Source organism: Rattus norvegicus, chromosome 5, assembly GCF_036323735.1.
Source record: "Rattus norvegicus strain BN/NHsdMcwi chromosome 5, GRCr8, whole genome shotgun sequence".
In the NCBI taxonomy this organism is placed as follows: Eukaryota; Metazoa; Chordata; class Mammalia; order Rodentia; family Muridae; genus Rattus; species Rattus norvegicus.
Window position 1 is genome coordinate 144,363,566 of NC_086023.1, and position 14,529 is coordinate 144,378,094.

Consider the following 14,529-nt stretch of genomic DNA (forward strand, 5'->3'; position numbering starts at 1 on the left):
TCCAGACGCAGCTCTTACCAGCCTCCTGCTGTGGATGGCTGTGGCGAGGTGGGAAGACACAAAGGGTACTCCGGTGCTTCATTTTTATTTTGTTATTTCCTTGTCTTGTCTTAGGGAAGTTCTGTTTACTCTGATTATCTAAATTGCCTTGTCTGGTGTTAGGTTGGTGCCAATGTAGCTCTCATTTTTCAGAGAATAATGGCAGACTGGCTTCCATACATAGAACTTCTGACTCAGTAGTCTAGAAGTCTGCTTTTATCTTCTTTTTATTTCCCAGTTGATTAGTGTCCACATTTAGTCTGTTGGCTATTTAGTGAATATTTCGTGGGAGTCAGATTAGTTGTGGCCAATTAACAGGTGGTTACTTTAGTTGGAATGTGTTTTCAGTTATGTGCATATACAGATGCATTCATTCACTTCCACAGTGCTTTGATTCTATTGCATGTTTTCTCTCTGTAATTCAGATCTACACACATGCATGCACATATACACATCTACATCTTCTTTCCATTTTTATATGTGTGTGTGCAGCATACATGTATATATGTATGTTTGCATGTGTTTAAACAGAAGTATGTGTAAAGACCTGAGGTTGGTATCAGGAATTATCCTTCATCACCCTTCCGCTGTACTCAATATGAGGCAGGTCTCAGCCAACCTGAGAGCTCATAGATATGGCTTGCTGGCTTGTTCTGGGCATGTCCAGTCTCTGCCTTCTGAAGCACATCTTCCCGGCATTTTCTTGAGTTCTTAGGATCCAAAATCTGGTCCTCCCTTTGTGTGGTCCATGCTTAACTACCTAGCCATTTCCCAACTCTCAAATTTTTTTTTTTTTTTTTTTTGGTTCTTTTTTTCGGAGCTGGGGACCGAACCCAGGGCCTTGCGCTTCCTAGGTAAGCGCTCTACCACTGAGCTAAATCCCCAGCCCCTCAAATATATTTTCTATGTTATAATTTCAGGGACAGGACTCAGGTGATGAAAGAGAGCACCCTTTTGTGGGTCAACAGGAAGTTTAAAGAGGTGTTCTCAGTTGGGCATTGTAGTGCATGACTACAAGCAACCCTGGCACTTCAGAGGAGGAGGCAGGAGGATCAGGAACTCAAGGTTATCCTTGGCTACACTGTAAATCTGAGGAAGAACAGCCTGGTGCACAGTGAGTTCAGAGCCACCCTGAACCCCTTAGTGAGACTGTACCTCCAAGTTAAGACTAAAAGTGGATGAAGAGATAGCCCAGTGGTAGAGTACTTACACACATCTGAGGCCCTGTTACTCTCCAGTACTCAGGAGTGGGTTGGAGGGAGGATCTGGTCAGTTGTATGTCAGGCTAGGATCTGGTGGGGGGTGCTGGCTAGTTTTATGTCAACTTGACACATTCTAGAGGAGGGAAGCCTAATGGAGAAAGTTCATCTTGACTGGGCTGGTTCAGGAAGCCAATAGGACAGTTTCTTTTTTTTTTTTTAAAGATTTATTCATTTATTATATATGCATACACTGTCTTCAGACACACCAGAAGAGGGCATCAGATCTCATTACAGATGGTTGTGAGCCACCATGTGGTTGCTGGGAATTGAACTCAGGACCTCTGGAAGAGCAGTCAGTGCTCTTAACTGCTGAGCCATCTCCCCGGCCCCAATAGGACAGTTTCTTAATGAATAATCATGGGGGGAGGCCTCAGGCTATTATCGATGGAGATACTCCTGGGCTGGCAGTCCTGGGATCAGGAAGAAAGCAGGACTCAGCTCCTGCCTCCAGGTCCCTGTGTGCTTGAGTTCCTGCCCGGCCTGCTTTGGTAATGAACCCTTTCCGCCCCAGGTTGCTCTTTGTCAGAGTGCTCCTGAAAAGAGAATTATACGAATTCTAGGTTTAGAAATATAAAATTAAAAGAGTTAGCCCCAAAAGCCACAAACTCAGGGCTAAGCCCTGCCGCCAGGAATAGCAGGCCATAAAGATAAAGAAAAGGAATACAAAAACCAGCTCAGGCTATCGAGGACTGACCCATAAACCATCCAGAGACATCCCCCCAGCTTACTCAGAGTCATACTTTAACCAGATGTCCTCCAGACCCTGATAAGCCCCTACTTGTGCTTTTCAGCCATTGTGTCCTGCAGAGAGCATTCCAGGAAACTGGGCAGCCCAAGCCTAACCAGAGGTGTTTCAAATACAAATGCTCCATCAATTTTGACAAACTTTTAAAAATAATGAGGACCTGAAGACCCTACCCTTCTCCTGATTTAGTAGCTCTGTTCCAGGAACCAGGGGGCCATAAAACCTTCTATCGTCCCCTTATCTCCTGGAGCCATAAAACAATCTTGTAACTTGTGGTGCCTTCCCCTTTGACATCCCCCATCCCCTGGTGCTCACAGCCTCTGCCTTTAAATACTCTTTTTCCCAGCCTCTCGGGCCGACACCTCTGTCTCCTGCGCGGGATCCTTGTCGGCCCGGAGATCTCTGTAATAGGTCTCTGTAATAAACCTCGCCTTTGCTTATTACATCCAAAATGGTCTCTCTGTGTCTGGGGTCCGCGATTTCCCAAGACTTGAGTAAGGGTCTCTCTGCGTGGGATTTTTCACTCCATCCCAATAGAAACCCTAAGACAGACTTAAAACAACTTCCATTTAGAGGGGGTCTTGTCAGAGGTAATGATGAAGATCAATTGCACACCTGAAATAGTTCAACTGAGAATCTGGGATCGGGTTATTTTCTAGATTACATGTGGTAGGACACCATTGCATGTCTCCTTGTACTTATATGGTATGGTATGGGTTGTCTGAAATTCAGAAAATCCAGTTAGGATAATTTCTCTCTTGATTACAAGTTTTGGTAATTTTCACCATGACTTTGGCTGATGACACAATATGCAAAATCATGTGAGTGGCAAACGACTCGTGAGAAAATACTGTACCTGTCACTTGCATGCGATCGGGAGCGCTCAGTTTGTGTTACTGTTAGTTCCGTGGGAAGATGTTGCAGCTTGTTCATCCTCCTATACTTCTGGTCTCTTAGTCCACTGTCTCTGATGTACACCTTGGAAGCAAGTAAGGTCAGGTTTGGGGACTCTGTTCCCCATAGTCCATGCACTTCCATTAGAAAAGTCCTTGGAGGGGTTGGGCATTTAGCTCAGTGGTAGAGCACTTGCCTAGCAAGCACAAGGCCCTGGGTTCGGTCCCCAGCTCAAAAAAAAGAAAGAAAAAAGAAAAGAAAAGTCCTTGGGGTTGGGGATTTAGCTCAGTGGTAGAGCGCTTGCCTAGCAACTGCAAGGCCCTGGGTTCGGTCCCCAGCTCCGAAAAAAAAAAAAAAAAGAAAAGTCCTTAAGTTTTATCTTATATTTTGTTTTATTAGTTGCTACCCCCTTCCATGAATGTGAAGCAGTTCTCTTATGAGCTAATATCTTGAAAATGAAATGCATTCTGTCCCTTTGTTCTACTTGATACTGTTTTCTTATCCTCTCAAAAACCTGTCTTCAGCCAAGCACAGCAGTTCACACTTTAATCACAGCACTCGGGAGGCAGATCTGTTAGTTCAAGGCCAGCCTGGTGTACATGGTGAGTTCTAGACCAGCCAGGGCATGTAGTGAGATTTTTGTCTCAATAAAACAGAAGAACAAGGGCTGGAGAGATGGCTCAGTGGTTAAGAGCACTGACTGCTCTTCCAGAGGTCCTGAGTTCAATTCCCAGCAACCACATGGTGGCTCACAACCATCTATAGTGGGATCTGATGCCCTCTTCTGGTGTGTCTGAAGAGAGCTACAGTGTACTCATATAAATAAAATAAATACATCTTTAAAAAACAAAAAAAAACCAGAAGAACAAATCTGTCTTCAATACCGCCTCAGGTGTTGGTGCTCGGCTCTTTGTGGAGCAGTAACCCCTGTCTGGGTCCTTCCTAAAGTGTCTTTGTTCTTTGTTTTCAGATGCTAATGAGAGCAGATGCCATCAGGGGAAGACACTTTATGGAGCTGGCTTGAAAACTGAGGGAGAAAATCACCTCCGGCTTCTTCCGGGAAGCCTGTCTTTCCAAGCCTGCTGGGCTGCCTGCTGCCAGGACCCTGCCTGTCATGCGCTGTGGTGGCTGGAAGGGATGTGCCTTCAGGCCGACTGCAGCAAGCCCCAGAGTTGCCAGCCTTTTAGGACAGACTCTTCCCATTCCGTGCTGATCGTTTTCCAAAAATCTCAAACTGCAAAGGATTTGGGTCTTCTGCCTGAAGATGGTGAACCACATCTGAGGCGAGGCTGGGGCAGGACGTCGTGGAGGAGGCAGAGCCTCCCCGGGGCTCCCCTCACCCTTTCCATACCCTCCAGTGACCACCAGAGCTTACTCAGGGAGCGTCAGAAGAGAGATCATCCCAGTGTGGTGCCTACACGTGTAGTGATACAGCAGGCGAAGGCGAATCACTCCGAGGAAGCAAGTGCTGCGAGTCCCAGGGCCTCTGCCGAGGTAAGCAGGTTCCCAGGGACTAGAACTTAAATCTGTTCCTCCACAGCCATGCATGAGCAATTGAGCTGGTGCCTGTGGCCGGTGCTCACACGCCGCCGGGGTGTGTGTGTGTGTGTGGTGTGTGTGTGTGTGTGTGTGTGTGTGTGTGTGTGTGTGTGTGTGTGTGTGTGTGTGTGAAGCTGCCTGGTGTTCCTTCACTGGTCCCAGGAATGTTCATTTTATACAGGTCTGACAACTGTTTTCCTTAGAGCAGAAAACTGCTCATTATCTGTTCTAAGCTAGTTCTTGGCTACAGGTAAGTGCTGCTGCGTGGGTGTGAGCCTCTACCAATGGTTTTGCAGTGTTTTCTGCCAGATTGCAAAACAGTCATTGGTGTAGCTGCAGTCAAGTTTTCCTCCTCCGTCTCCTGCCTATAAACACATTCCTTTTGAGTTGGTTTCTGTTCCAGCCTGAATGAACCACCCTGGTCCTGGCGACCAAGATCTGACCGGCTGGGCCGGGATGCAGGAAGCCTGTCAACCAAGAGGTGTCCTGGGGTGGGGGGGATTTTCAGAAGCTTTATGCTGAGGGGCATGCCACCAATAGACTTTATCTGCTTATTGTGTTTCTTCCTGGTTGATCTTCCTGCGCAATGATTAAAAGGAGTGACTCATTCTGTGCTCCGTCTGCGGAGTGGGGAGGTTACTACTTGCCAGGCACTGTGTGTGCTAATCCCTGTACTATGTCATTTTGTTTATTTTTCATGGTAATATTTCCAAGTAGGTATTATTGGGTTTGTTTTATTAGTGAGGAAACCAAGGCCCAAAAGAGGTTAAGCAGCTTCCTGAGATGAGGCAGCTACTGAGCACCGGGTCTAGGATCGGAGTCCAGGTTTACTAGTTAGGAAAAACTTTGAAGCTTTAGAGAACACCACTCTTGATCTAATATGCCACAACCATTTATGGAAACCCACCATCAATGCGAGGTACTTCTCTAAGCACTGGAAGTGTGAAAGCATGCAAGGCATGGTTGTGTCCTCAGGGGATACTGACACAAGAAGCCAAGTCTTCCCAATGGTGTGTGATTTTGCATTTACAGACCCTAGCACTGTGCATGTTACACACATGCTCTACTACTGAGCAGTCTAAGTCCTTAAGGAGTTTAAGCAGGGGATGACGGCAGCTTTCCCTCATCCAAAGGCCTTCAGTCAACCCTTGAAAATAGTATTGGTTCTCTGTATGACCTGCCGCATGGCATTCTTTTTTTTTTTAATAGACTTGTTTATTTGTATGAGTTTCGTCTTACATGTATGTGTATACACACATCTGTGCCTGGTGCCTACAGAGGTCAGAGTGGGGCATTAGATCTCCTGGAATGGGAATTCTGGGCAGTCGTGTGTGTGCTGGGAATCGAACCCTGGTTCTCAACTGCTGAGCCAGCTCTCTAGTTCCTGCCATTTATTCTTTTTTGGTGTGTGTGTGTGTGTGTGTGTGTGTGTGTGTGTGTGTGTGTGTGTGTGTGTAGCCTGGCTGTCCTGAAACTAGCTCTGTAGACCAGAGAGTGTCCTTGAACGCACAGATATCCACCCACTTCAGCCTCCTGAATGCTGGGACCAAAGATGTGGCCGCCACCACCCAGCTGCACCCAGCTGCCATTTTATTCCTAATGTATATGTTGTAGTAGCTACCTCGGTTTAGGATTCTTTTCTTATTAACTTATTTTCTTTTTTTTTTAATTTTTTTTTTTTCCTGGAGCTGAAGACCGAACCCAGGGCCTTAGGCTTGCTAGGCAAGCATTCTACCACTGAGCTAAATCCCCAACCCCTTTTTAATTTTTTTAAAGATTTATTTATTTATTATATGAGTACACTGAGCTGTCTTCAGACATACTGGAAGAGGGCATCGGATCCCATTACAGATGATTGTGAGCCACCATGTGGGAACTGAACTCATGACCTCTGGAAGAGCAGTCAGTGCTCTTTACCGCTGAGCCATCTCTCCATCTCTCCAGCCCATTCTTTTCTTTTCTTTTTTTTTAAAGATTTATTTATTTATTATATATAAGTACACACTGTAGCTGTCTTCAGATACACCAGAAGAGGGCATCGGATCTCTTTACAGATGGTTGTGAGCCACCATGTGGTTGCTGGGAATTGAACTCATAACCTCTGGAAGAGCAGTCGGGTGCTCTTAACCGCTGAGCCATCTCTCCAGCCCCATTCTTTTCTTATTAAACTGAGGACTTACACATTCTCACCTAGAAGGGGAAGCACTTCGCCTTTTTTTTTTTTCCATATCAGGAATTCTAATATTACTATTCTTTTGTTTAGGGGCATTTCATATATTAAGTAAACTATGTGTTACTTCAGTATAAGCCCGCAATATGGGAGAATTGATCCAATACCTACCTCCTTGTGTAGCTGTTGGGAAGTATATGCACTGTGGATACACTGGAAAAGAGTTAATGTCCCAGTTCAGATGAGACGAGATGGTGAGAGCCTTTCCTGATGCTTATCCTAAGGGTGATGTTACTTAAAACTTACAAATTTCAGTTCTGGGATTTATCACTTTTTAACTTCTTACTAGCTCTTTGAGGATTTCATTTGATTTGTTTTGATCATATTTACCCTCCTACACTTTTCTACTCACCCAATTGTGTGTGTGTGTGTGTGTGTGTGTGTGTGTGTGTGTGTGTGTTTGTTTATTTACATCCCAACTGCAGCTCCCACCACCCTCCATCTACTCCTCCTCTTCAGAAAAGGGCAGGCCTCCCATGGTTACCAACCAGCCAAAGGGATATCAAGTTGCAGCAAGACTAGGCAGTCCTATTAAAGCTGGACGAGGCAACCAAGTAAGAGGAAAGGGTCCCAAAAACAGGTAACAGAGTCAGAGACATTCCCTGCTTCCACTGTTATGAGTCCCACAAGAAGACCAAGTTACACAACTGTGACATATGCGCAGAGGGCCTATGTCAGGCCCATGCAGGCTCCCTAGTTGGTGGTTCAGTCTCTGCGAGCCCTTACAAATTGTACTTAGTTGATTCTGTGGGCTTTCTTGTAGTGTCCTTGACCCCTCCCTGTCTGTGGGTCTCTGCATCTGTGTCCATCAGTTGCTGGCTGAAGCCTCTCTGATGACATTTGGCACTGCTCTATGAGCAAAGCAGAATGTCACTAGGAATCGTCTCATTTACTTTTTTTTCTTGTCAGTTTTATTTGGTTCTGTCCTAGGTCTCTAAGCTATCCACCCTCTGGGTCTTGCTCTTCAGGAAGTGTCAGACATAGGCTTCCTCTCATGGCAAGAATCTCAAGCTGGACCAGACAATGGTTGGCCACTTCCATAATTTCTGTGCTCCTTTTAGCCCCATACTTCTTGTAGGCAGGACAAATTGTACGTTAAAGACTTTGTAGCTGGAATTCCTCCACTGGAAGTCTTGCCGGGTTACAGGAGATGGCCAGTTCAGGCTCTGTATCCCCCTTTGCTAGGAGTCGTAGTTAGAGCCACCCTCACAGATTCCTAAGGACATTTGTTTGTTTGTTTGTTTGTTTGTTTGTTTTGCCCTGGGTTTCTAGATTGTCTCAGAGATGACCCTCAGTTCCAGTTGTCTCTCCTGGTATTCACTCACTCTGTCCTCCCTTCCCCAATTGCCCCCAGTCCACCATGATATTTATCTCACCCCTCCATCCAGACTCCTCTCCCAGTCCACCCACAATGTCTATTTTATTTCCCCTTCACAGTGAGAGTCACATATTCTCCCTTGACCCTCCTTGTTACTTAACTTCTCTGGGCTGTGGATTGTAGATTGGCCATCCTTTACTTTATGGCACTTACCCACGTATAAGTGAGAACACACCATGTTTGCCTTTCTGGGTCTGGGTCACCTCAGAATGATGTTTTTCTAGATCTATCCATTTGCCTGCAGATTTTATGATGCTGCTTTTTTCAAACAGATCTTGCCTCAAGTTTATTTGTAAAAACAGCATAGGACACTGGTCGTCTGCAAATAGTGGCCGGAACCTTTTCTATGGGGCCTTCACAGGGGTCTGGGCACCTTTGGGAGCCTGAGCTGGAGCTGAAGCCTGGGCCTTAGCTGCAGCTTTGGCCTCTGCCTTGGTTTGAACTTTGGGTTTTGGTTGGCAGAGCCTCTGACCCTCGGCCATGTAGCTTCCCAAGCTTGGGGTGAGTGATTAAAGCCAGATGGATGAGTTTGCACCTGGGGCCCTTTGGCATCTTGGGCTTGATGGCCTGAAGCTTTACTTGATGCCCTCTTCAAGTGCACTCATTGCCTTTGCATTGTTAGTCTGTATCTTCAGCAGGCCATTCTTCTTGTGCTTCTTGGCACAGCGCATGTTCCTCAGGAACTTGGGGTCAAACTTCTTAAGAGATTCATATCTTTGTGACTGGGGTTTCTTGATGCCATTCCTGTGCCATTTGCGGGACTGGTTGTGTGTGCTGTGGTTCTTGGACTTGGCCATGTCTTGGACTTGGTCCCACAGTGCCTTGGACTTGGTCCCACAGTGCCTGGGACCAGAAGAGAAAGAGCTCATGATATCATTTTTTAAAAAAAAAACAAAACTTGTAATACTCCATTGTATGACCTCAAAAAAAAAATTTGGTGATGGTCCTTCTGTTTCTATTTTGTGGGATAATTTGAAGAGTATTGGTATTAGTTCTTTGAAAGTCTGGTAGAATTCTGTGCTAAAATCATCTGGGCCTGGGTTTTCTTTGGCTGGGAAACAGTTAATAATTGCTTCTATTTCCTTAGGGTTTATAGGTCTATATAGGTTGTTTATCTGATCTTGGTTTAACTTTGGTAAGTGGCATCTAATGAGAAACTTGCCCATTTCTTTTAGATTTTCCAATTTTGTATAGGACAGGTTTTTGAAGTATGACCTAATGATTCTTTGGATTTTCTCAGTGTCTGTTGTTATGTCCCCTTTTCTTTTCTGATTTTGTGAATTTGGATGTTCTCTCTCTCTCTCTGCCTTATTGTTAGCTAGCTTGGATAAGGGTTTGTGTTGTTGATTTTCTCAAAGAAGCAACTTTTTGTTTCTTTGATTCTTTGCATTGTTCCCTTTGTTTCTAATTGATTGATGTTAGCCCTGAGTTTGATTATTTTCTGTCATCTACTTCTCTTGGGTGTGTTTGTTTGTTTATTTATTTATTTATTTATTTATTTATTTATTTTGTTCTAGAGCTTTTGGGTATTCTGTGGTTAGTATGAGGTCTCTCTAATGTCTTAATGGAGGCATTTAGTGCTATGAATTTTCCCTTTAGCACTGCTTTCATGTGTCCCATAAATTTGGGTATGTTGTTTGTTCATTTTCAGTGAATTCTAGGAAGGCTTTAATTTCTTTCTTTATTTCTTCCTTGACCCAGGAGTCGTTCAGTAGAGAGTCATTCAGTTTCCAAGAGTTTGTAGGCTTTTTGTTGTTTCTGTTGTTGTTGAAATCCAGCTTTAATCTATGGTGGTCTGATAAGATACAGGGGCATATTTCAATTTTCTTATGTCTGTTGAAACTTGCTTTGTGATAGAGTATATGGTTGTTTTGGAGAAGGTTCTGTGAGGTGCTAAGAATAAAGTGTATTCTTTTGTGTTTGGATTCTGTAGATGTCTGTTAAGTCCATTTGATTCATAGCATCTGTTTCATTATTTTTGTTTAGTTTCTGTCCGGATGACCTGTCAATTGGTAAGAGTGGGGTGTTGAAGTCTCCCACTATTAATGTTTGGGTTCTGTGTGTGATTTAAGCTTTGGTAGTAGTTGTTGTTGTTGTTTTACAAGAGTAGGTGCCCTTGCATTTGGGGCATACATGTTCAGAATTGAGATGTAATCTTCGTGGATTTTTCCTTTGAGTCTGGTGTCCTTAGCCATCTCTTTTAGTTAATTTTGGTAGGAAGTCTATTTTACTATATATTAGAATGGCTACACCAGCTTGCTTCTTGGGTCCATTTGCTTGGCAAGTCTTTTTCTAAGCATTTATTCTGAGGTAATGTCTATCTTTATTGCTGAGATTGTGAGGGTCCAAAAATCACTGAAGGAGGACCCCAGATTCAGATAGTGTGTAAAACCAAAAGATGTTTGTTCTGCAGAGACAGCCAGCATGCGGTGGGGGAGGGGCGGTCAGCCGTTCTTTGAAATGGCCCACCCCAGACAAAGGCATGAAGGCTTTGTAGGGAACCAGAGGAATTCTCTAGAAGGATGAGGTAGTCTAAGATCTCATTGATGGGTGCTGGGGGGTCACAGGTGGTCAGAGCTCTGTATCCCTATGTCATGAACATTTAACCATAGGATGGTCTGCCTAGCTCAGATGCTCCATTCGGAGATAGCGCCCCATTTTTGTGGCTGTCCCCAGGCTATTCTTTGGGAGGGGTTTTATGACCTTGTTCTGTGGTCTGCCCGGGGAGCTGGTGCCTTACTGCCTTTATTTTTGAAATCAGGTCTGGTCCTTAAATGGAGACAAATGGGGTTTATGTTGTTTCAAGGTGTGCTTCTTGTATGCAGCAGAACAATGGATCCTGTTTTCACATCCATTCTGTTAGCCTGTGTCCTTTTACTGAGGAATTGAGTCTATTGCTGTTAAGAGAGATTAATGGCCAATGATTGTTATTTTCTATTATTTTAATGTTGGTGGTGGTTTGTGTGTGTGTGTGTGTGTGTGTGTGTGTGTGTGTGTGTGTGTGTGTGTGCGTGCGTGCGCGCGCGCGCGCATGCCCTGGCCTGTGGGGGTTCAGAAGAGACCTAGGAGGGAGCAAAAGAATGGAAGACAGGAGGCGCAGAGAAGGAGAGCAAGTCTGTGTTCTGATCCAGCTCTCAAACTTTAATTAAAAACCAGCAGCTTATAAAGACGAGCAGGCAGGAAAGTCACCCAGGACCCAGGACCCAGGACCAATTTCACTACGGTCACCACCCTCCCTATAACCCTAAAAGATAAGTTGCAGGTATAGACCGATAAGAACAGCGGAGGCGGAAGCTGTAAAAGTGATAAGGGTGGACAACTGGCTGGGTGTCCCAGAGGGTGTAAGAGGGCTTGACATTCCTGAAACATTCCTGAGACAGGGTGTGTAAGCAGGCTTGGATCCCGGCATGTGTGGGTACACACACACACACACACACACACACACACACACACTTCACACTTCTCTTCTTTTGGTTTTGCTGAGAAATTATTTCCTGTGCTTTCTTGGTGAATTTTCTAGTGTCTTCTGTAGGGCTGGATCTGTGGATAGATATTGTTTAAGTTTGGTTTTGACTTGGAATATTTTGGTTTTTTCCATCTATGGTGATTGAAAGTTTTGCTGGATATAGTAGTCTGGGCTGACATTTGTAGTTTCTTAGAGTCTCCAAAACATCTGTCCAGGCCCTTCTGGCTTTAGAGTCTCTGTTGGGAAGTTAGGTGTAATTCACATAGGTCTGCCTTTATATGTCACTTGGCCTGTTTCCAGAAGACACTATTTCCTTACAATTACCCACTACATCTGGCTCTTAATTTCTTTCTTTCCCCTTTTCTCTGAGCTTTTAGAGAATAGGGTGTAGTATATATGTTTCATTTAAGGTTGAACATTCTACAGTTTCTTATTCTCTGCGTCTAGTTGTGGGTTTCAGTGTTAGTCATCATCTCCTGCACACAGAAGCTTCTCTGATGTGGATGGGAAATGCAGTGCCCTATGGGTATAGTGTAAGTCATTAGGACTCAGTTTAATGCTGCGTCCTGTAGCAGAAAAATACCAGTTGGTTCTCCTCTAGAGTCTATGACCTGCCTACCTACTGGTTCTTGACTAACAATGGTGCCAGATGGGTTTCATCTTATGGACTTTTTCTTTCTTATTTATTAATTTATTTATTTAGGATTGCAGTGACCAGAGGTTACTTAAACCATGGAAAGTGAAACCACAGATAAGAAGGACAGCTCTAGTCAGGTGTCATTGTGCAATGACTAAATTGGAACAGGACAAAATATATAGAGCTCAGTAAATGGGCTCTTCACGCTAGAGAGATGCTTTATTTTCAAAGTAAGTAAAGGGTACAGAAAAGAAGAGAAACAAGAATTCCCTTAGACTTGGCATCCCCAGACTTTAGCATCTATCAGCGTCATTTGAAGCCTGTATTCAAAACAGATCACTTGGCCCCAACTCCAGAATCGTCGAGTCCACAGGTTTAGAGTGGAGCCTTAGAATTTGATTTTCTAAGTTCCCAGAGATCACTAGTGCTCTGGTCCAGGGACCGTACTTTAGAGGTGCCGCCTTATAGAATGGTAGGAATGGGGAGTAGTATAGAACACAGGGCATTGGATTAGCATAAGAGGATCCATCCTCCATTGTGATATGAAGGAAGGAGTTCAAGGGTATCTAAAGTGGGTCTTTATAGGTTTGCTAAAAGGAATTCTTTTTTTTTTTTTCTTTTTTTCAGAGCTGGGGACCAAACCCAGGGCCTTGCGCTTGCTAGGCAAGCGCTCTACCACTGAGCTAAATCCCCAACCCCGCTAAAAGGAATTCTTAAGTCATTTCTTGGTTCTTGTGAAGTGTGGTAGATTATGGAAAATGGAAGCAGGATGGGGACAGGTGGATAATAGGCAGGAAGATTAAGGGTTGGGGAGAGTGGTAAGGGCTGAAATAGCTTTTGTGACAGATAGAAGATGGTAAACTGGGTAAGGAAATAGGAATCCTGTGTAGCCTTGAAGCTGGAAACCGTGAGCATACAACAGTGTGCTCATCTCTCTAGTTATGTGAGTCTTCTCCGTAGCTCCCAGCAACCCTGCCAGGAGAAGGCTGGTGGCTTGACTCATCCAAGTTAGGAAATTTGCTAGGTGGTTTGTGCAGAGGGAAATTGGGGCATGGAAATTAAGGTTTTCAAGGGAGTGGATGACAGAAACTAAAGAAGATTTGAAAGGAGGCAAAGACAGGAGGGGCTGACAGTTAAATGGAGAAGCTTGCTTGTCATTTAGAGGTTACCGTGGTCAACATAGATATCGAGGGAGCAGGGTGACTATGGGAAGGTCAGGAGGCTGTATGCAGAGAGGAGGATTCGGGGTTGTAGTTCTGATAGTAAGAGGATATGAAGTATGGCTGTGGAAGACATTGCTGAAGTAGAATGGAGAGGTTTATTGGTGACAAGGAGCTTAAAGAGCTCAGGAAGCCTGGGAAGAACTGTTAGTGAGTTGTCCTTGTGGGAGCGGAGACGTCTTAACAGCTAATTGAACAAGTCTAAGCAGTACTGCTAGTCTCCCTGTTAGAGAGAAAAAACAAAGACACCTAGGTAGTCTGTGACCTGAGCAGTGTGAGTCCACCCAGAGTCTCTTCTTGGAACCAACCCTCTTCCTCCTTAGGCAGGACTTGGGAAGAGAAGGGAATTTGGAAGCCAGATGTCAACATCACGTAGAGAGGATGAGTTTGCTGTGATAGGATGGAAATGAGGCTGTCCAGCACACTGGTCGGGATGTGTGCTTACAGGGATGTGTGTTGGCTGGAGACCTTTTTCTCCTTGTTTACCCGTGGCAGTGGCACACAGTTTGCTGTTACCGAACAGGATTTCCAGGGCTGTGGAGGAGGACTACTGCACATGAGCTTGGAGGTAGGAATAGGTCTTTGCTGCAGGTGGTGCTACACAGAGACATTGCAGAGTGTTATTGCCGGAGAGCTGCAGTCTTCAGAGCATGAAACTGTGAGACCCTCCATGCTGTTCTTAGGAGCTTGATGCTTACCTCAAGCCTTGGAAAGCTCTGGGAGTTGGTAAATTGTGCATTCCAAGTATTTAACCAGCAGTTGTCTTTGAGAAGACAACTTGAGAGTCCAAACTTCTGTTTAATCAATAGGGAAGAGTAGAAGAATATATCTGCACTACAGTTCTTGTCCTAGTCAGCGAGGACTGGCCAGCACCACTGGTTTCTAGTTTATTGTGTTCTCTGAGGTAGGTCAAGTAACTTTGCATCCAAAGTTGGGAGAAACTGTAGCCTGCATTGCTCTGGTCTTTTCTGAAATGTCTGCAGCACTGTTCAGTCCCTGGCTTGTCAGGGTGAATTGCTCATTCTTTTGGATACACAGATCGTGATCCCCCAGAGCACGCACTGGGAGCCGTTTGCATTTGAAGTGGGGAGAGCCATTATTCCCTTTCCTCCACTTAAA

General features: G+C 44.7%; 1 protein-coding gene across 4 annotated transcripts in view; it reads left to right on the top strand.

Moving 5' to 3' along the window:
- The window catches only part of KIAA0319l (KIAA0319 like), a 92,941-nt gene that overhangs the window by 31,324 nt on the left and 47,088 nt on the right, over nucleotides 1-14,529 (top strand). For all 4 annotated transcript variants that reach the window (XM_063287023.1, XM_063287024.1, NM_001159655.4 and 1 more), the window contains exon 3: nucleotides 3,911-4,434. In XM_063287023.1, the coding sequence (XP_063143093.1) occupies nucleotides 3,911-4,434 (524 nt within the window). The remainder of the gene's footprint in view (nucleotides 1-3,910; nucleotides 4,435-14,529) is intronic.